We start from the raw sequence: 23,794 nt of genomic DNA on the forward strand, positions 1-23,794 counted from the left end.
AATCATCACGTTTCAAAAGGAATGTCAGGTATTTGTGTTGAAAAGGCTATGCTTGATATAAGATACTGATTATTTGCGTGATTCCTCAAAAATGGTGCTTATCATTCACAATTATTCACAATGATTCTATGGACAAAATATGATATTTAGTTCGCGAAAATGACTCTTCAATGGATGCGCCAAACAATTATACTTGGTACGTAGGGATATGAGTAATAAAAAAAAGGGTTACAATACAGCTACCTTTAGCTTGCCGGCAAAGCTTTACAAAACACACAGCGAGAGAATGCAAGCAGTCCATGTTCTTTTTCTGTGTCCTGGTGGTATTCTTGCATTGTGTGTTGCATAACAAAATGATTATTGTGAATTCTGTTCGCACCTTCACTGTACATGTTAAAATGCCTGACGCGGCTGCAAGGAACTACTACAGCTATGGTGTGGCTCTCATATCCGAATTTCGCTTGATGCAAAAGTTATTATCAAACATTCTCTAAAAATTATGGAAACATTCATAACATATTAATAATAACTGTTGTATTACGTCCGAAAACCTTTATATGATTATGAGAGACGCCGAAGTGGAGGGCTCCAGAAATTTGGCCATCTGGTGTTCTTTACCCTTCGCTGACATCGCACAGCACACGGACCTCTACCACTTCACCTCCTTTGAAAATTCGACCACCACAGACCAGGATGGAACCCGCAATCATTGCGTCAGCAGCCGAGCGCCCTAAGCACCACTGCACCACGTCGGGCAAAACATTCATAACATTAACATGACACTTAGTGTACATACAGTGTTCTGTGTTTTAATGTCCCGGAAGAATAATAATAATTCTTACGAGGATAAGAATGCAATGGCAAAAAAACTGATTGTTGCTTTATTAATCGTGGAATAAGAGATTTTTTCATATTTTGCAATCGTCTTCCTGGAGTATATGGAGGAATATCAGAGGTCTTTGTAGGTAAACTGAACTGAATTACGACAAAGTCCAAAACTGTCGGTAACATTTTGTCCGCACTGGCAGTTTTCCTCCCCGGCGCTGTACCCGTGCACCCATGGGATATCGTTGGGCCGCTCCGTACGAAGGCGATGCCCATGCTGGTGCCTGCAACGAGCCACGCGCGAGGATTCCATAAAGGGCACGCGATGCTCCCAAGCTCTTTTCACGCCCTTTCATGTGCAATCACCCGACAGCGCGCACCCCTCTACTTCGATGTTGCTTACACTTCTCGCGGCTTCCCCTCATACCACCGACCACCCTCCATTGAAAGTTAACGGACGTTACATGGGGCAGTGGGGCAGGGGAGAGTTATTGGTGGGGCCGCGCCGCGTCAGAGAGGGACTGGTGCAGTTGACAGGCTGGAGGGTGAATACGCCACATGTAAGAAAAAGAGGGATTGGCAGGATCAGGATGGCAACAGGGAAAGAATACAAAAGCAAAATAGAATGTGAAGGATGATATCGCATACGTTACAAATAGAGTGAGGTGCGAAAAGAGAAGTGTGCTAGGGGGGAGCGCAAGAGCTTAGAGGGCCGCAGGACAAGAAAAGCGCTCCGTGATATGATGCAGAGTGCGTGCGCTTTTGATGGCACTTGAGAGAAGAAGTTTCAGGAGACTGTGACAGAACCAGTGCAGGGTGGGAGGGAAGACTGGGACGATGTTTTAAGAAAGCAGGAACATCGCGTTGACGCTGCGGCAGAGAAGAAGCACGAAGTGTAAGCTTTGACTGCTAAACTGTGTGTATTGCTTTGTTTTTTTTTTGTTTGTGTGGAGACGGAGGTTTCGCGGGACATAGGAAATCAGTTTAAGCTGCACACCCGCTCTCCCCACTAGCAAGTGATGGCTTAAGCCTGAGGGGCCGCAGACGACAGCATTAGAGCTGGTATAGGGGCGATTTTGCAGACGGACTCTAAGTACGATAATTTTGTGAAGTGTTACTTCCTTTGAAAACAGAGCTCGTGGAGTAGGGGCATGCATGTTCGATGTGAAGTTGGCGGTGCGAGACAACGCATCCTTTTTGACAGTAAGGGGTAGAACGGAGGGGTAATATCCCATTGGTTTCCGGTGGCTGGGGGAATCTATAGGTACAGAAAGGACGTCGAGAACCACACTGGGGATATAAACGCGTACAGATTCCCGTTCCTAATTAGTGTATAGTAAATCTGGTTTCCTCGATGATGATTTGATTAGGATTAATGGTAGTAGAGTCAAGCCCCATCGTTCCTACTGGGCGTCGAGCTAAGTATATATCGGATTGGAGATTCGTATATTGTGGTATTGGTTCCGGGAGGTCTCCGGGTGTTGTTTCCAGTACATATGTTTTGTTTAGATTGGAACCTGCATAGGAGGCAGTAAACATTTCTGTTTCACCCTTGTGCATCATAAAGGGCTGCTAAGAAAATGAGAAGGACCACTAAGATAATGTTTATAATTCTCACGCTGACAAAAACTTTAATCGCCTCGTATTCATTGTTGTACCCTAAGCTAAAGATTTGCTCTGCCCACAGCCTCCAAAGCTACCGCCAAAGCTTCCTCCAAAATTCTTATTCTTTAGAGAGTTGTTTTGAAGAAGCAACGACTCAGACAGGCCATGGGAGAGTAGTTTGCAGTTTCCTATGCAATTTTTTTTTAAACTTCTTTGGAAAAACGCGTTTCAAAGTGTGAGGAAAGTTCAAGTTAATAATTTTCTAACGTTCTGATTTGATGATTGATTTGTGGGGTTGAACGTCCCAAACCTCTATTTGATTATGAGAGACGCCGTAGTGGAAGGCTCCGGAAATTTTGATCACCTGGGGTTCTTCAACGTGCACCAATATCTGAGTACCCGGGGCTACAACATTTCCGCCTCCATCGGAAATGCAGCCGCCACAGCCGGGATGTGATCCCGCGACCTGCGGGTCAGCAGCCGAGTACCTTAGCCACCAGAACACCGTGGCGGGGCAATTTTCTAACGTTCTAGAGAGGTGAGAAGCTTTTAAGTAAAATGTTTAGGAGGCCCTACGCAACCCGGCAAATAGGTAGGTGAAAGCGAAGCTTTGTGTCGGCATGCCCGACGTACTGATTTCCTTTTTTTTTGCGATACAAATAGTTTTTGAATTCGAGGTGCGATTTCGCCGTGGTTGTCAACGTAATAATCATTCTTAGTTAATCGCAGCTGTTTGCTGCTGGATTCTCGGGCGTAATAAAAGGTCATCCAAACCAAGACCTCATATGTGTTGAACGGTGGTCTTCGATCCCCCGTCGTCATTTCGACCTCTCTACCTCCTGGTAATACGTTCAGGTCGGCGCTTGGGCCAGGTGTCTGGCAATATGTCACAGCAGGATGAGGTCTATGATGCAGCCGTTCCCACTCCGCCACTGCGTGCCACGCCTTCTCATGTTATTAGCAGCCACCGGTGTGAGCCCCATCCCTTCGCTGGTATGTGCAGGGAAGATGTTGAGGACTGGCTGGACGATTTCGAACATGTCGTTTCTGCTAATCAGTGGGATAACACCTACAAACTAGCTCACGCCTTCTTTTATTTTACGGGTATCACGAAGACGTGGTTTTTCAGCATTTTGATCGACATCCCCGACTGGGCTGCCTTCAAAGACCAGCTTCGCCAAGTATTTGGTAAACTGGCTGCTCGTTCGACTCTCGCAAAGAAATCTTTCGAGGCCTGGAAACAACATATCGGTGAGTCACATACATCCTACATCGAGGATTGCATTGCACTTTGCCACCGGGTCGATTCATCAGTGCAGAGTCGGACAGGGTACGCCGCTTTCAAAAGAGGAGTGCACCCGTCACATTCAATGTTCTTGCCATCAAAAATCCGCCTACTGTTACTGTCGTTGTTACGACATGTCAGCGCGATGAACTTGAGTCTGTTCGCCTCGAACCGGACAATGACCTAACATGTTCTGAAGCGGTCCCAGACCTACCTGGCCTGATAAGATCACTCATACACGAGGAATCGCAATTGATATCATGCTCACTACATTCTGTGAGTCCTAGCAAGCCTTCTGCAGCGGCCTTGCGCGATGTCATCAGAGAGGAGCTGACGTCCGTTATTCACATGGCGCACCTGCTTCCTGCAGCCTCTCGCCCTCTACAAACATTCGCGCAAGTTGCTGCCGCGCCTTCAAACCCTATCAACTCGACGTTGCCACCACCGGCATACGCGTCGGTTGCTTCAACGAACCCCACGAACTTTCCACCACCACTTCCTAAGCCCTCGTCGGTCCATCTGATGGCGCTCTCTGCTGGAGAACCTACCACCAGCTACAACCCTTCTTGGTGATCCACTCGCCCTACGAGCTAATACTTTGGCTATCGTGGTCACATCTCCCGGTTTTGCCGTACGCGTCAGCAGGATGAGCTTTGAAGGCACATGAGCGAACGTGATTTCTCTGGAGAATTTTCCACCAAGGATTCCTGTATTTTCCATCTCCCCGTCGAAACGATTCGTCGATGGTACGAGATGAGCGAGCGCGGCTGTCCCGGCGGTGACTTTCACCTAGGCAGCCATAGTTAATGTACTTCGTAGGCGCAAAACTCCTGCGAGGCATCGCTCTCTTTCATGCGGTTCTTTGATCGGCGTTAATCGGAAACCGATAGCCGCGCGCTTAAGGTCCATGGGCATAGTTAGAGTTGCACCCCGGTGAAAAGCAGCATCCGGACATATTGTGTATATAGTTTACCCAATCATGCTCACAGAGCACTATAGAAAGAAAAAAAACAGCGTCAGTGGTAACAAAATGCCATTAGCCTACAACCAAAACAGCCAGCAGAGCGAGCAAGCATGTAAGATCAATGTGGCCATGCGCAGTGTCATGCTCTGGCAACTTCGCTCAGCTGTGTACAAAACTGGTTAAAGCGGTGAATAAATCATGTTAGTAAGCACATCATTTCAAAAATAAAATGATGCAAAGCTCTTCTTGTTATATAGTAGGTAATAAATTCTTTCAGTTTGCCTTGTGAAATATTGTTTCGAAGCAAAAGATATTGCCTGTTTATTTGATGAGCAAAAGCCGCAATTCATTCCTACTCCACCAAATTGAGCGTTGCTTTCTCACAGATTTCACAGCAGTGACATCACACTCTCAACAAGGAGGTTTGCCGAGGCCCTGAAAAAAGTCTAGGTGGTGTTGGTATTACCCATAATATCGGCTCAAGTGCCGTGCGCTGCAGCTCCCACGGATACCAGCGCAAGAGTTTCCTTTTGTGTTCTTAGAGGAAATTTTATAGCAACGACATAAGTGCATTGGAGTTTCGCGAGGGTAGCATGCACTGTGTGACCTTGTGACCGAAAATAGTCGCAGTGTGCTATTGCCTAATGCTGCGCAAGCCCGATCGTTTGTGGGATGCTTTATGGTATTGTTGATGCATTTATTGTCAAAGTTAAAACAATAATGAATTTAAATTTTCTTCGTTCCGACAGCTCTGACTAAGCTAACTTGCACGTTGTTGTAACTTGTTACATTTTATTTTTCCGAATACATGCGATAGTAATGTTACGAAAGGGGCAATTCATTGATGTTCAGATTGCATCACCATAGCATCCTTCGCTTGCGAAAGATTTTGCTGTTTGGGCGGCGGTGATAAGTTATGACTTACACAGAAAATAAAGATGGCTACAACACTGCGCAATGAAGTAGAGTTATAACAACCAGGATATCACAAGTAGAATAAAAAATGTTATGAAATTATGAAGCCAATAAATCGAGGAAATTATTTTGCAACCATCATTCTCAGAATACAATACTCATTTTTCTACTCTGAGAACTTTCTTCGCCTAACATGATTTCGTACTGCCTCCATGATTCCTCCCAGGCGAAAAAGATTCGTCGTCAACCGCCATGGTGGTGTAGTAACTAAGGCACTCGGATGCCGACCTTCAGATTGCCGGATCGTATCCTGGCTGCGGCGGCCGCACTTTCGATGGAGGCGAAAATGCTAGAAGGCCATGCGCTTTGATCTAGACGCACGGGAAACAACTCTTGGTGGTCGAAATTTCCGAAGCCCTCCACTACGGCCATTCTCATAATCATGTGGTAGTATTGAGACGTTAAACCTGAACAATTATGACGTTAATATAAGATTTGACATCATTTAACGACTTCGTATTAATATAACCCCAAGTTATGTGACGTCGTTGGCACGTCACAGTGACCTGATCACGTGATGATCATTTTTCGCATCACTGCTGCTGACTTGGATGCTGTGGAATGCTAACACCGGATATGAATTTTCCGCGTTTGATGCATCTAAATTTCGATATAAATCACGCCAACACGCTGAAGTGAGCCCGTTCAGTGTGGGCTTCAGTGAGGCTGCACTCACTTTTCTTCATAGGGGTACTCATTATTCCTGATGCTGCTTCGTCCAGTCACATTTTCGTTTTCACTCTTACCTAATGCCTTTTGAATATACGCAGAATTAGCACAAGCAAACACAATTAATAATTCCTAATCTAGATTCTTGCCCCCGAAATCACTAATTTTAAAGCTAATATGCAAAGTTCTTGATCAAATAGTAAAATAAAAAAAACTGGGCAACTGGGGGAACACAGAGCATTCCTTGTCTGTTGCTTTACCATGTGCTTTGGTTTTTAAATGTGAGTAGCATTTGTTTCATTACTTCTGACATTGAGCGTTTTTATCTATCTATCTATCTATCTATCTATCTATCTATCTATCTATCTATCTATCTATCTATCTATCTATCTATCTATCTATCTGTCTGTCTGTCTGTCTGTCTGTCTGTCTGTCTGTCTGTCTGTCTGTCTGTCTGTCTGTCGGTCTGGCTGTCCGTCTGTCTGTCTGTCCAGCCACCTACCTGTTGGTTATCTTGTGATCCCTTTTTTTTAACTTTGGGTAAACCAAGCTTATTATGAGAGGGTAAGAAGATTTTATGGTTTCATATCTCGTCTCGATAAAATATTGAGGAAATCCCATCCCGTGCGGTGTCAAACTCTCTTCTCCAGACATATTGTTGTGACCTTCATCCGAGGGCGCAATGCTGGTCATGAGAAGCAGAGTCGAGTGGCGTTCCCACGTCCGGAAGCCCCAAAGCTCTTCTCTCAAAAGCAGCCACTAGTGGCGGGAAGCAACAAAAAGATTACAATGTGGCAACTTCCGTAAGTTCGTGAGTCAACATCCTTACGGCATTTGCTTCTGATGGTTTGTTCGGCGAGACGGCGAGGCAAGCCGATCGCTGATGTCGTGTCTAAGTGATTAAAGTCTCAACTTCTTCGCTGCCCTTCTAGGGAAAGACAACAGTAGCAACCCAACCGCCAACTTTTTCCGGGAAGGAACCCATTTCTTCTCTACACAGTGAAACTCGGACCGGAGGAGCATGGCTTCAGGAGATGCGACCCCTATTCGGCAACCGTGTGTTAATGACTGATGCCCCGGAAGGCAGTGTCTGGTGAGTGATTGGTGTTCAATTAAGGAGGAGGAGCCCGACAGGGCTCAAAACGACGCTTTAAAGTGCTGGACGTTGCTCTGAATCATGGTTTTGTGGTTAATCCACCATGCTCGTGGTATGCGGAACACTTGGCTTCTATGCTAGAAATAGATGTAAATAGTGCCAGTAAACTTGTTTCCTTTTCGTTTTCCTATCTTGTCAGCATCGTTTCCTCTACCCGAAGTTGCGCCACGCTACCACAGAAATCCGGCTGACGTAACTCTGACTTCTCGGTAACCCCCATCCGTGGGGACGTGTCGGGTAGACCCCGGTTCGCAACAATATCCGTTTACCATGGGGCATTGGTGTGGGGGTATGTGCCACAGGCGTTTAAAAGTTTATATATACCGAGAAGAAGAAGGAAAGGTAAAGGCAGTGAGAACAGAAATTGGTAATTTAAATATGAGGGCATTAAGCAACCTACATCGGCAGTGTTGACCCGACCGATGCAAATAACACATGTTAAGATGCCAGCAATCTTCAAACCCAAGCATTTTGCAAGGCAGTCAAATATTCTACCAAACAGCCACGTGAGGTCTCGAAACTTCAGAACAAAAAGACCACAGGCGTAATGTTGGTGAAACGTCCCTTGTGCTTGCATTGCGGCACATATTATTTCTTAAATGATACACATGGACTACAATGATACAGGTGTCACCCTATAGGGTAAACGTCAGTTGAAGTTAATATCCGTTCAATAAAGTTTGTCTAACACTATTCATGGCTACACTTTTCGCAAGCACAGGCCCTATATTTCAGCTCATCGCTTCTGGTGTTAGTAATACCCATCAATGCGCAATTGTAAGCAACTGGTTTTATAAATCATGCGCAACTGTTCAATATTCATGTCTGCGCGCATAATCTCTTCACTTTTGTGTAGCGTCGTTTGGTAACGTTCCACTCGACAAAACAATTACTTCACAGTCACCTTCTCTCCAGCTGCTTCGCATGACATTGATTCCACTAGTATGTGGGATCTGTCGCATTTTCTCGGCCTCTCTTTTTTCGTACGACACACAGTTAAGATGTTGAACAAGTGCCAGATCGCATGTCAGTCGGTATTAATTCTTCTCTATTTTCCACGTAAAAGCACGTTGTTCTTCGCGGACATCATAAAGTAACTGTTGCTCGTCAACTTATCTCGAGCGGCAATGATTCGCTTACATGTGCGTAGAGAGGTATACTTATAATGCCTATTGAATGAACACATCGCTGTCGATAGCTAGTCCAGCCTCGAAGAGATTTATACCTCGGGAACTATCGTATGTGTACGCCTGACGGAGAACAATATCCAGAGAATGCGCTCAGTGTCCCTGCACCGCGCACCATGTTTTTATGACATTCTTTAGGGCAGTTAGCCATGCCATTGGCTGATGTACCCCCATGCATTGAACCGCGGCAACCCAATATTCCCGTTCGAAGATAGATTTCTTGACAGGACCTATAGCTACCAATATATGTGGGAAGCACACGAGCACGATTGTAGAATAAATCTCGAGTTACAGGGACGCACATCGTAGTAGTTCACGTGCTCAGGGACGTGGCGTGTTTGATGGGCTACTATACCATGGTACCTGTACTTCGAACAGAGCAAATTAAGCTATGCCTCGTTTTGAAGAGTTCAAGGCGTCAAACTACAAATAGTGCACACAGAACAAGTTCATTTTCCTCAATACCCCGTTTGTGTTAAAAAGTTTTTGTAATATATTCACTCCAACAAGCGCGCCAATCAACCCGTCCGCCAGTTTATTGTGTTTAGTAACGCACAGTATCCACCTGTGCTATGTAATCTGGGGTACTATCTTAGGTCCTGTTTAGCTACCTTATATCTGTATGGCGATGCTTTCAGACGGTGTACCTGTATCTGTATTATTGGCACATCGCATACTGTGTTGTGTATTTTAAAGTTCAAGATGCACATTTGGCATAGGGAATGGAGGCCCTAAAACACTTGCGGGTGGTTCCCGTTAAGAATAGTGGTACATCCTTAAAATAAAAAAAATTAACAGGCGTTGTGTTGAGCCAAACTTCCAACACAAACTATTTTTTACATTGCAAGCCGCCATCTTTCTCATCCTTGTGTTTTTGGACACTCCAACCATGAATCCTTTAATGCTTGAACACTAATTACTATATGAGATATCTAGGGACAATAGCAACAGTATATATGAAGTACAACTAAATATTTTTGGTTTCATAGTTGTTCGTTATATGATACCAGTAATTTCTGTGAGCGTGCCTTCTAAAGCGTTCTCAAGCTTCCAAAATACATTCAAACGAGGTGTCTGATGTCAAACACGGGCGGCTCTAATAATAGAGGCTCCTATTTCACACTTCCTATTTCCCTTGGGCAATGATGCATCCTTACTGAATTATGGGTTACTGAAGAGGACAATGACTGAAGCTTTTTTTGTTGTTGTTGTTCTTCTGCACTGTTGATGTATAAAAATCTGCCACTTTGGGGGACCAATGTAATGAGAGTCGAGGGAGGCACGTGCTTTCGTTCTTCTTTTTAATCATGCAGGCTTTTCGAGATAGCTACAGGCACCTACGCATTTTGAGGCGTTTATCCTTCCCAACTATTTTCTTTGAAGTTTTCGATCCCAATCAGTATATACATGACCACATTTTATATATACCCATCTCTGGCTGTCTATCATAGGCGCTTGTCTAGTCCTGTCTCCGCTAAAAAGTCTATCTGGAAGATTATTGCCTTTTTCTGAAGATGCATCTAAGGCCATGATCCAAGTAGTTTCTTTATTGTGAGGGGCTGTCTGTCCAAACTTGCTAATTTGTTCTTTAACTTTTCTCTTTCCTTCGCGTATTTAACGCACTCCAAAAAAATATGGCGAACATTTTCTTCTGCATGATCACAATGGCATTCCGGTGAGTTGGATCGACGTATTTTGAGCAGGAAGCTGTTTGTGTGTGCTACTTCCAATCGAAGTCGGTTGATTAATGTCTCTAGGTGTCGTGGGAGGTCGGTCGCTATGGAAAATTTTCTGTGTGAATCAACTTCATAAAGTACCGTTTCCTTTGATTTAAGGCTCTCAAACCACTTCTCCATCAAACAATGGTTAGCTCCTTGCGTTATAAAATGTCGAATATTCGCCCCAGACATAAGGATTGCGCAATACCGTCCTTCCTTCAATGCTTTCTTCTTGAGGCTATCAGCTTCTTCATTTCCCTTTATGCCAATGTGGCTGGGTATCCAATGGAATACGATGTTGTGACCCTTCCATGAGGCATATTCCACAGTTTCTGCAATACATTGTGCTATTTCACCATTTTTGTAAGGTGATCTCACATTCCTGATTAGCTGAAGAGCAGGTTTGCTATCAGTGCATATCACCCACTTTCATGGCTCAGGATTCTCGCAGATAAGCTTAACTTCTTCAAAGATAGCCCCCAATTCGGCTGTCGTTGATGAAGATTTGCACGATAATTTGTTCTTTCAGACATTATTACTGTCATTGTAACCTCTATCTAAGGGGAAAATAAAAAATACAGAAATGGAATTGACGTAACGGTCATGTAACATATGTAATAGGTTACTTGCCACTGTAAAGTGCAGTAAACGTAACCGTAAAATAAAGTGCAATTACAGTACATCCAGGACGGTGCGTGGCTGACAGAGATGTTGTACACATGCGAAATTGAGAAGTTCGCCATTTATCACCGCTGTGACAGCACCTGAGCAGGTGCCTTTTGGAACCACATGAAGAGACAATCACACAATGTATGCAGTCTCCGGGCTCTTAGGCAATGCCTTAGGCGACGTGAGACCTTTCATGAAACTGGAGCCGCCATTACACCGTCGCCAGGTAATGGGGTGTTTCTCAATGTTTAGTACATGATGTGCGTGCCAAATCTTCTTGTTGATACTGTAGCATTATTCTACGGTGGGAACGCTTCTTTATTTTTGCAATTTTCATGTGTGTGCGCGTATAATTGTAACTTTGTACGGGTGTGTTACACGCATGCTTCATTGTGTATATCACGTGACACCGCTTGAGAAGGAAGAGATTAGATGCCTAGACGCACAGAGGCTGTTGGGCATTACAGCACCCCTCTTTATTCACAGGCATCAACTTCTTGCCACCTCGTTTCAAGCATGCATTTGAGAAGGGCGCGCACGTATACGGTCGGTGTCGCTGAAGCATACGCACCATTAATGCGCTCGGGTAAAGATGGAGGGGCTGATGCACCAGGCACATTTGTAAATGCGAGAGAAAACACGGGCACATCCTACAATAAAACAGTGCCCGCTGCTTAGGAGCATCTCGTTTTTCGGCGGCTCTTTAGCAACCTTATTTTGCTGCTTTGCCATTGTGCTGTCACAGCGAGCCTCATTAAAATCATTAACTGCGGCTGTTGAGAACGCACAAGACGTCGACTTGCCTCGTTTTTAACTTTGTGCATTCATGTTCGCTTTGTTGAAAATAAGGTATATGAGGTCTTTCTTGATCTTAGGCTAGTAAGTGTGCGTAGGGAACAGGGAAACCTAACCAGTTCCTGTGGCTTCTATATTGTTGTTTGTAGGTAGCGACACAACGCCGCCCAGCAGGTGGCGTTGCGTCGATGTTTAGTCTATAGGGTTAGCGTCTCAACGCAGCCCGCACTATGAGAGACGCTATAGTAGAGGTATTCGAATTATTTCGACATACACGCGTGCCTATTTATTGTAGCATAATATGACACATTACAAGGGCCGCTATCATTTCACCTCGACAGAAATGCGACTGCCGTGGCTGTGAACGGGCCAGTGTCCTTTGGGTCAGCAACCGAGCACTAATACTACTGGGGCACCGCAGCGGTGATAGGCTTTGTATCTTAATATAGCTGATGGGGTCAGCGATGGCAACAGATCGAAAGTTCATTGCGTTCACATTTCAGCATCATCATGACAACTGTTACCTGACGCCTCAATTTCCCTGCAGAACCACTGTTTCGTTACGAAGGTGGACGTTGAAGAGACGCTATAGAATATTTGTTACGGCTTCGGATGTTTAACGGGCACGTTATCCGTATGCAGCGCGACCGCATTTAGATTGACCACCAGTAGGTAGCATTTGCTCCGTGAATAACTCGATAATAATTTTGCGGCAGTATTGAACATACTCGCAGCATGCTTATTATGTGAACATCATTACGGAAAGAAAACTCTCACTAGCAATGTGCTTGAGAACAGTCAGCATACCCAGATACTAACCCCTTAACTGCTTTGGACGAGCAGAGCTCGTCCAGCCCAAATTGTCAGCAAACTGGTTTGGATGAGCAGAACTCGTCCTGTAGCGGAATAGGTACTCCCCTTTAGCGTTCAGGTGAAGAAGCACGCATTTACGGGTTACATCACGTGACATGCACTAGATAAAAGCATTTTCTCGAGGATTGGGTTTTTTCCTGTGGCGGGAGCACGGTATTTGTATGAAATGACGGCGTAAAATAGCGGTGACCAATTCATAGCTGACCCGTGAACACCAAAAAGAGGCTATTCGTTTTCGTCATCTTGTTTGAGGGATGATGTTTCAAATAAAATTATATATCTTGTGTCTGGAAATGAAGAAAGCAATGACGGGGAATGAGTAGCTACTCCGGTGATGAAGACAGCTCGGACGTGAATATGCGATTACCCGCCACTGAAGCCGCCTTGCGATATTCTACCTTTTTTGAAATTTTTCGCACAGCGCCATAGCTTCCCGAGTAAAATGTCTCGAGGGTGTTTAGCCTACAGAAGTGAAGAAAAATGTGGTGTCTGTAACTGCCTTGTTTTGAAGGTTTTATTATTATTAGCAGCAGGCAGCTCGCTTTCTTTGTATTATTCAAAAATAAACTTTATTCCGTTGATTTGACTAAGTATGTGGTCAGAAGATTTTTTCAACATCGACTAGCGACTTTTTGAAGAACCAGACTTGCAATCTGCAATAAAAATAGGCACTTTTTAACAAGAACTTCTCCAAAAAATTAGCAGTAAAGGTGCAAAAAGTTTGCTTTTTAGAACTCGCAATCGCCAATTTTGATCACCTTCTATCGCCTTCCAATATATTGTCAGTCTGAGAAAGTTCAAGGTTGTCACATACTAACGCCATGGACTGATTACAAAATGTGTGATTGCTGATAAATTTGGAACATGCACTTGGACTCGTTCATCATGCAACAGCGTCTATGCGCACCTGGCTGTTTTGCAATTCATCGATAATCGTACCAGCGTGTTCCATATACAGGGTATCCCACGTACCTTGAGCCAAGAATTTGAAAATGAAAGACACTTCAGTGGTTATTTAAACCAAACGCGTACTACTCGCACTAGCCTGTAGGTACTCAGGCGCTTTTTCATTTCACCCCCTACAATAAATATTACTTTTAAGTACCTACTATTTAATTATGAGATCGAAGCCCATTATATGAACACAGAGATGTAGAGTACTTTCAGATACCACCGACTGAATTGTTTCCTGTACGATACATCTCGCGCTTTATTTTTCCCACGTTGTAAAGAAAGGCTATGAAATTGTAAAAGCCGTGCGACGGATCGCGAGTGCAGCTGTTATAGTGCTGCTATAGGCTTTCTTCACCACACAGAAAAAAATAATTGCGCTAGACGTATCGAGTGTCGTATTGAAGGGCAGTGGTAATGTCGACCACCTAGGGTTCTTTACCAGGCACATAAATCAAAGTACACGGGTCTCAAGCACTGCAGCGTCTACACAAATGCAGCTGCTTGCATTTTATCCCAACACCGTCGGGTCAGACGTCGAGTGCCACAACCAACAGACCACCGAGGCAAGGATCCTCTGTCCTTGATAGAGTTTGATTAGTTGGATTCCTATTTTGTACCCGTTAAGTGCTCACATATGAAGTGCGCAAATAAAGATCCTCCGAAGCGCGGCGTTGCGCGTTTATTCTTGTTGAGCATGCTTGTGCGTTTTCTTGCTGTAAAGTCAGTGTAAGCGAAGCACCTGTTTTGTCATTGTGTTGTCTCGTGTGTATATTTCGCAAGGTAAAAATGTTTTCCTTTTCTTACGTGTCGCTTTCCCTACAAGACCACTGATTCATTACGAAGTTCGCTACCTCAACTTCACGAACACAAATGGAGTGACATCTTACTCTTTCTTGGGGGTTCTTCTGACTGCTGGGGTTGGAGAAGTACGTCAACAGCCGCTGCCTATTTATCCCGCAGCCATCCTTCACGGCTTGAATCAAAGTTAATGATGCAGGTGACACTGGAAAGTTGACAAGCCACTGTACGACTGGATGCCAAGAACATATGCCTTCCAATCCTCGTGAGAATCACGTTTGGTTACGTCAATAAGGAACCATCATCAATTATATATAGAGTTGAATTTTATAGAGTTGTCAACCGATGTCACATGACGTGCAGGTGGCGCTGGGGTTGACGTGGGTGTGACCAAGGCTGGCATGAGAAGAAAGGTTCCTTGATAAGCCTCCGTCGGTGATCCCGTGTTAAGAAACCACGTGGAAGGAACAGGCACGTTTTGACAGCTTGTAGATCCGGTAGAACAGAAGTTTGGATGATACGTCGCTCCGGTCAAACCAAAGACGAGCACCTGCATTAAGCAGAGAAATGGCTTGTGAGGCCACATGCCCGCAGCTGGTCCGCCGTGCCCACTGAATATGCAGCTATCGTATGGGATCCTTACACTAAAACTAACATCGATGCGCTAGAAAGGATCCAACGTAAAGCAGTAAGATTCATCTTCTCCAAATATCGCACCAGTGACTCTCCAAGTGACCTAATGGCCCAACACAACATTCAGTCCTTGCAACTAAGAAGAAAAATTCACAGGCTTAAATTTCTATTCTTACTGTATAATAATAAATTGTCTCTTTCTCCTGAACCTTACATAAAGCCTCTCACTGCTCGCCGAACAAGACATCGCCACTCTGCCACATTAACGCCTTACAATACCAGAGCCAACATCTTTAAGTTTTCCTTTTTTCCTCGAACAGTAGCCGACTGGAACAGCCTACCTCTTAGTACACTCAGCAACACCGACTCTATCGCATCCATTTCATCTTAGATCTAGCCCTTCCTCTTTCAACTCCTTTGTACATTGATTAGATAGTTCTGTATTGTTTATCTTCTCATATTGTATATTATTTTTCTTTGTATCACATTTCTTTTAGTGCTCATTTACTTGTTAGTAGATTCACTTTGTTGTTGCTTTGTATAGATCCTACTTGTATATATTCTTGATATTTGCAGACTTGTACTTTTGTTCGTACTTTTCCCCTCCTGCCTGGGCCTATTAAGGCCTGCAGTATTCCTAAATAAAAAATAAAAAAAATTAACATTCTCTGGTTATCACACAGAGATTCTCTACCTTAAGATGCATTTGACCTCGATAGGGTGGTCGTTTGCTGTGTTTGATGTTTATTCTCAATAAAGGTCTGTGAGCATAATTGCGTAAAAATGACCACTCTACTTGTATTCTACACTTGTCCCTGCATTTACGGGCAAAGACATGTACGTTCATGTTCCGGCAACATCGGCCGCTACCCTTCTACACTTAGCAGAAATCAATCAGGAAGCAAACAAATAGAAATAAAGGAAGAAGGAAAGAAAGAAGGAAGGAAAGAAAGAAAGGAAGAAAGCAAAAAAAAGAAACCTTCAGAGATTTAATTTTCTCCTGGCATTGTCTCTCAATAACACGACAGTCGTCTTGCTTGGTAATTGGCGCATGAGCCAAATGCCTTAGCTTTTTCGCATCGTCTGGTTATTAATTCATCTTTCGTTATGACTAAGCGAACAATGATTACCCCACTGAAATGGCAGGTAATAGGCAGTAAATTGATTTCATCTTCAGAAAGACGCAGATCGGAGTTTCGTGTAAGATAAGCGGGTTTCACGCTGCAGTCAGGAAGATGCATCGAATGAGTTGCTTGCAAATTAGTATGGACTCCACCTAAAAGAAAGTGATGCCCTCACAGAAGCAAAAAAAAGGAATTGCACCAACGTACAACTCACATAGTCTATTTTAGGGAGGCACGCCATGTGTAACAAAAAACTGTGAACGTTTATTTTTAAGATAATAAAAATAATTTACAGAATATAGTTTGCTCTAATTACGCTGTTTACATTTACATTTGTTTACTAAAAGTAACTTCTAAAAATAACTATACTAAAAATAACTATCTTTTCACGATCTGTTTATTTAAAGAACCGAAATTTGTTTTTGTGAACATATATATTTAAAGCATAACGTTCTGTCTACTACCCCTCTAAAAAGCTGTGGCATGCAATGATTACTTAGGTTTTTTGTTTTAAACATGGACATGCTAGGCGCCTTTCATTGTTATTGCTGGAAGATCAGATTGCTGTTCAGCATTGCTGGTAGTATTTCATATCTAATTGCGTTATCCACTGCTATGTTGCGAGCAACTACACAATTTTATCACTGCATTTAACGGATAGCCCCATTTACAGCGATAGTATTTTGGGACTATCGTGTGCACGGTACAGGGGTAATAAAGTACATGTAAACTGGTAGCGCAACCGCCGTAGAAGCCCATGAATTCAGTAGTTGGTGGCTCGTTGCCACCATCATCATCTACGTATGTAGGGGACACGTAAGAGCTAGCTAAAAATAAAACAAGAGAATGACGTACCGTCGGAAGTGGTAGCAACGATGTGCATTTGACCTACATTAAATAAAGTTCTTCTTAATTACTGATCTTTTACGCGCCGTTATAAAAAAGCAATTTCATGTCACCTTACAGTTCTCTAATTGCGTGTGCGAGAGAAAAGAAAGATCGACAAGAAAGATTAAGGAAGCAAAGTTGTTTTATTAGCCGATTGGCGTACTTGCAATATAAACCAAAAACTTCGCATTTGAAACTGGACACAACTACTTGCAAGCACAATAGCATATATGCATTGAAAACTCACTTTGCCCAGTCATGGAAAATGACTGCAGCTACGCAGCAGATTTGAGAATATCGCTTTGGCAACCTCAGAGTACAGCGTATCGTTGTTTAGCGCGTGGAATGCGTCAAGAAAGGCGAAGACACGCCCGCCGTGCGCCAGCGAAGGCCGTCGGGCGTAATGAGAGCGGCTTTCTACACATTCTCTAAGCTAGTTCAGCTCTGAAATGTCATGCCAGTAAACAGCACAGAAGCAAGTAAAATAACGCATGAAACCACGACGCAAAATTGAGCGATGCCTCGTTGACCCGGCAATGTGCAGAACTAAACACAAGCTCCGATAGCTGACTGCCTAGATACTCCCCCCCCCCCCCCAATTTGTGTACTTGATCGAAAATGAGACAATCAGCTATTTAGCTAAGCGTAAGAAAAACTGTAAAGTAAACTTATCGCTCATTTTGACTTATATAAGGTTACGAGTATTTGAAAAAAAAAGTATTGAGTTTTTAGTTTTTGTTTCAACATTTACGACGCATATAATTTGACCATGGGTGTTTGCTCGAGCACATATTGCAGGTCTGAGCGGGCAAAACAAAAAAAGAAAAACACGGACAAAGTGAGGTCAAGATAGTCGGTACATGGACGTTAAAGTAGCCGGCACAAGCTTCAACTGTAATACTAGCCGCTCAACCCGCCACGTGCCTTTAAAACTAGAAGAAGTAGAAAAAACACATCAAAAGACTGCAGTGCAAACGACAAAGCACAAACAGTTTACGATAGTGGTTTGAAGAGAAACAATTATCGGCAGTGGCGTGCGAAGAGACTTCTAACTTGTCAATACGCACTGTCTAACACGACCACCAAGTGTGTTTACACAAAGTGATCTAAAAATTGCAGCGCCTTAGAAAGCAAAGTGGGGTCAATGCATTTCTTTAGGTTTTTGTATTATTCAATTATCGCACGTGTGCACTAGTTGCGGAAATTTTAATGAGGCAGTAATAATAAAACATTATTCAATGCTTCAGTTTTACCACAGTGCTACGCAACGCCTTTGCTCTACTAATATTCTGTAGAAAAAAAAGTTTTATCATTCCACTACTTTTCAGATTATAATCTTCTTAAGCACTGACAAGAAGACAAGAACTCCTATCGCTGCTGAACTAACAAAAAAGTTGCTAGAATCTACAGCGTACTATTTACGTTGGCTTTATTCATCACATGGTCCACTTGTTTGCATATACAAAAGCAATACACCATAAACTACTTATACAGAATAAAATTGCTTGATTGATAGGTGGGGTTTAACGTCCCTAAACTACAACAAGGTCATGACAGACTCTGTATGGGAGGGCTCCAAAGATTTCGACCACCTGGTGTTCTTCAACGTGCTCATATCTCAACATGCGAGCCTACAGCTTTTTCGCCTCCATCGAAATGGCAGCCGCCGCAGCCGGAATTCTATTCCGTGACCTGCTGGTCAGTATACCTGAGTACCTCAGCCACTAGACCACCGCGTTGGGGCTATACACAATAAAAAAACACTTCACGTTTCAAAAGTTTATATATTGTTGACAACCAGGTGTTCGCGTAAATTTAACACACTGAACATTGCTGCGGGAAAATTTTGCAACAATATACCTGCGAAAGGTAGCTGAATAATTGAGTCGTACGTCGCTGTCATGTCATCGCTTTGTCTCCTCACAGATATCGACAAAGAAAAATTTTAATGTTTCACAAAAAATTGTACAAAAAAGGTTCTGAACCACAATGAGAACCACGTAACGCGGAGCAATGCAAATTTTAACTGCAATGAAGGAGGTGCTACCTAAAGGGTGAAATCACGGTGACTGTTGACTAAAGAGCAAGTTTATATGCACGTATTCCTAATTATTTAATTTACGTGACGTGATTTTGTCATCCAGCTTAGGCACGGCCAGGTTAACTTGTATAATTTCATTAAGGAAAATGACCGGACCAGTCGGATGTAATATGCGCTAAGATTTGCCTTTCTTCTGACTGGCTCAAAAGTGCTTACTGTAATTCAATGAGAGATCACGTTCCTTGAAAGCGCCATCAATCGAAGAAAAAGGCGTTAATCTTCGCCTAGCAGACGCTGTCGAACAGTTGACGTCTGCCTGCTCACCCTTCTGTTTGCGTTTCGTTCAAAGCACGTCGGCTACAGCTTGCTGAAAACAGCAAAGTGAAAACAAGTACACCGACAAATAAAATGTACATACAAAGAACAAAAAAGAAATGAAAAACTTTGTTGTGATGTAACACACATGTCTGCGTATCAAGGGTACAGAGGCGCACATCCAGTGCCGTAGCAACAAAGGACGACCGAAAGAATTGTTCTCTCTCGCCGGTAAGCGGGCGTAGTTGCAGAGAGGCACCGCCCGATGGTGGTGCCACATAGGAGACTGCTGCTTGCGACGCTCAGCGGTGCGAGACCACAGGTCATTTCACACTGTCGGTGTGTCGAAGTAGCAGAAGACAATGACTACACAGGCTTAAGTTTACCACTTCCGGTGGTTCTTTCCTCTAGAGCGACCACCACTGGTACCTTTTTGAGGCCGTATGTGATTTCCTACGTGAGACAAAGCAAATTGGAATCTTAGGTTGTCGAAATCTAGGCTATTTTTTGACAATTCATATTATTTTTCGAATGAGAAGCCTTTCTTAGCGAACTTCCGCGACTTTTAGCGTATCTATCTATCTATCTATCTATCTATCTATCTATCTATCTATCTATCTATCTATCTATCTATTTATCTATCTGTCTGTGTGTCTGTCTGTCTGTCTATCTATCTATCTGTCTATCCGTCTATATCTGTCTGTCTGTCTGTCTGTCTGTCTGTCTTTCTGTCTGTCTGTCGTTCTTTTTTTCTATTTAGCTATCTAGCTAGTCACCTTCGGCTTCGTGTTTTTCTGATTATACCGCTATTGACTACAGACCGGAGGCTGATGCTTATTTTGTTTCTTGCGTTTCTATCCTACTGTTTTGATATACGAGACTGAATTAGAGGTTAAGAAGAGCTTTTATAGTGGTATAGAGTGCCTAGAAATACAAATTTTTGATGTTTCATGTCTAAATTTTTATAAGTGTTTATGAATGCATATTTTTCAAAACCATTGCCTAAGTGATCGCTATTTAACCTGAAATTTCGCTTTCGAATACAGTTGCACAGCGGTATTCATGTTACCAAGAAAAACTGAGCTTTCAGCCTCCTCTTTTAGGTGCAACCTATACTACACCTCATAAGTTTGTTTTAGCATTGTTAAAGCTTCGAGGCCTCTTTGTTAATAAGAAGGCAGTTTAGCCCATACATATTATTATATACTCGTGGTGTCGTCTGCTGACATCGCCCCGGCATGTGCTAGTATGCCTAGGAAACAGGGGGTGCTCCTGTGCAGCCGAAGAACGATTGAGAATGAATGGGAATGCCTACAGTGCCATCCAGGAAAGTAGAGTGTAGATGAAAAGATGTTCACGGGGCTTTTTTCCTCATTGTCATTTACTCATTATACGGCGCTTCACTAGGTGAAATGAGAAATTTCACTTAGGCAGTGGAAGTAGTTCCGCCCAATGAAAAAACTTGCACCACTGGAAGCTTTATTGGTTGACTAAAGGTCTCGAAAGCATGATGCAAGGAGGTTAGCTTAGAACTTTTGCCACTCGGTCGGTTGAAATGTCGCAAGCCGAATTCCTTCCATGCCCTCTTCTGCATCAGAACAACACGAGCTGAAGGATCGCACGACGTAGAAGCATCAACCCGTCACGCGGATGCAAGGTTACAATTACATGACATGCCCATGCCAGGTCATGCACGCAAGCGGTGTAGCGTCGTTTCGACATTCTCTGTATCCTAATGCTTCTTTCTGTGGGATGAATTTTTCTAGACATGCTCGTTTAGAGAGGCTGCCATGGATGATATATCTTTATCCTAATACACAGCGTCGCACCGCTGGAAGTGCTGTGAGGAATGGTGCATCAAAAAACGTCAAGCGTTGTCAGGGATGGCACCGTAATGACGCGGAAATGGCGATAACACCAACGCAAGGGGAATGAAGGCAGCTCAGTCTCGAATATCACGCGATACGTAAAAAAAGACTAACGCACGCAGAGAATCTTCGAATGTTTTATTATTTGTGTCAACCATGGTACTTCTATTCAAGCAAGAGTTTTTACAAATTACACACGTCCACGTACGAAGGAACATTCCTTGTATGCGTCACCTGCACCATCTTAAGGCATGCGCCCACGAGGTGAAGGTGAAGCAGCGTTAGTCTCACATTTCATCTTTTTGAAGGCAGCGTAGCATTGAAAATTTTGGCAGGTGAAATTGTGATCACCCAGTGCGTGCATTCTTCTTACCTGCCCGAAATTATCTAACCTGGTGAAAGGCCTTTTCATGTGTGCACAAACAGAAGAGAAATTTGCCCGTGATATTATACCAAGGTAAAACGAGACAAATAACCTTTATGGCATATTGGCGCTCGAGTTATTTGCTCCTACGTTGGCCTGCTCACTCACGTCGAAAAAAGACCTACGGGAGTGTTTATTTGATGGTGGACACCTGAATCGTCATGCTAGACTAAAATAGGAGAGACGGTATTTTGCAAACACTGCAGGAACGAACATTGCATGGGTATGATAAACAATTGGGGCATTTGTACCATCATAAGCTGAAAAATGTTTGTATACTTTCCTGTCGTAGACCAAAATATCACAGGTATTTCTTCGAAAATTTGATTTTTGTTATAGTGTATATGCCTACAAAAACAATTTTGTGGGCCAAAAACAATGTTTGGCTCATCTATTTTTGGCACCTAAAACTCGGTTTTTAGTGCCTGTAAATTCGGTATTTAGTAATGACGTGCATACTAAAGTTAGTAGAGCATTATTCGCTTTATTGCAAACATGAGTGACTGCTCTATATTAGCAAAGTTACGACTAACTTATCATGAATGACATGATTTACAGAACATGGCTAAGGTGCTCTTTTCACCTTTTTCTTAGCTTGATATATAACCAAGTCGGTATAATGAGACATTTATGCATGGCCAATCACAATAAAAGGTGTTTATATGCAAATGGCGACGTGCGCATTATACACATGATTTATATGCCACGCCAAAGGAGCGCTGCCGGCCATTTTAACAGCTTAATATAAATCAAATTTTCTATTGCTAGAGTGAGTGTATGAGGAACATAAATTTGATACCGCAAAATTAAAATCACCTTATTCATGTCATGTACAGCATGAATTCCATGCTTCATGGAAAGCATCTTAGGTATTGCATTACCAGACCGTAGTAATACTATAAAATAGTATTATGAAAATCAAGACATGTCAAGTACAGCTTGATCTTTATGCCACACTCATAGTGCTCTCGCGGCCGTATGACAATCTTGACATGCACTGAATTTCTTATTATTTGAGTTGATTGTATAACGAACATTACTGGCAGGTGGTACCATGAGAATCATGGAATGCGTGTCATTCACAACGCCATTTACATGTAACACTAATGATGCACTTCTGTCAAGATCGCTGTTATCATATACACATGCTGTGGAGCGATCACAAACTCCTTAGTCGAAACCCACGCAGTCACAGACACATCAGTGTGTACGTGTACTGCCTCATCCCATCGCGTTTCAAGTATGCCAAGGTGGGTAGCTGAAGACCCAATTACACGTGATTCCTTAGAAATGCCAAGTATTTGAAGGAATAATCTATTAAAAACCCTGGGTTAAAGGATACTAGAATCATCGGTGCATATGATGGAAAGAATATTAGATATGGTGGAAATAATAGTGGAAACGCTGGAACTGTAGTGGTCATAAATTTAATGGCTGATGATTGCGAGAGTGGAAAAAATTGGTTGCAGATGGCAGTAGCGGTGGCGAGGCAATAGTGCGGACAGTGTAAAATTCCGGCTGATGGGGTCGATGCCAAACGCTTTGAGTGGATGGCTTGGTGAACCAGCTGGATGTCGGTGGCGTGATGGAAGCTTGGTGGATAATGGTGACTGATGAAAAAGCACATGGCAGTATGTGAAATCCCTTATTTACAATGTTTTACACTGTGATGCGCCGAGAAAAGTGTTCACCGTCGACAGAAGCCAACGCTGGCCATGACGCTTTCTAACACGTTTATTTTTTTCATTCGTCCTGTGTCAATGCCTCAATTTTTGTGGAGCACTGAACCCGACCATGAATGTTTACATCTCGTGCACGTACTTACTTACATCAGTTTGACATGCTCGGTGTGCTGCTTTGTTGTGATGTACACAAAACTATAGGTGTCGCAGTGAGCAGTGACAGTAAATGTGATACTTCGCCGCGCATTTATCGAGAAATCACTTAGCTCTGATTCGCAATTGCCCCATCCAACGGTAAACCAGAATACAGCCACCACTTGATGTCGCCACGTTAGAAATACAACTC

General features: G+C 43.3%; 1 protein-coding gene across 3 annotated transcripts in view; it reads left to right on the plus strand.

Annotated features, from left to right (window-relative positions):
• Positions 1-1,616: 1,616 nt before the first annotated feature.
• Positions 1,617-23,794, plus strand: part of LOC142767676 (uncharacterized) — a 463,855-nt gene continuing 441,677 nt past the window's right edge. For 2 of the 3 annotated variants that reach the window (XM_075869842.1, XM_075869844.1), the window contains exons 1-2: positions 1,617-1,720; positions 6,974-7,416. In XM_075869842.1, the coding sequence (XP_075725957.1) occupies positions 7,395-7,416 (22 nt within the window). In that variant the 5' untranslated portion in view covers positions 1,617-1,720; positions 6,974-7,394. Of the gene's footprint in view, positions 1,721-6,960; positions 7,417-23,794 lie in introns of those variants that run through there. The other variant, XM_075869843.1, reaches the window with a different exon arrangement.

Source organism: Rhipicephalus microplus, chromosome 7, assembly GCF_043290135.1.
Source record: "Rhipicephalus microplus isolate Deutch F79 chromosome 7, USDA_Rmic, whole genome shotgun sequence".
Classification (NCBI taxonomy): domain Eukaryota; kingdom Metazoa; phylum Arthropoda; class Arachnida; order Ixodida; family Ixodidae; genus Rhipicephalus; species Rhipicephalus microplus.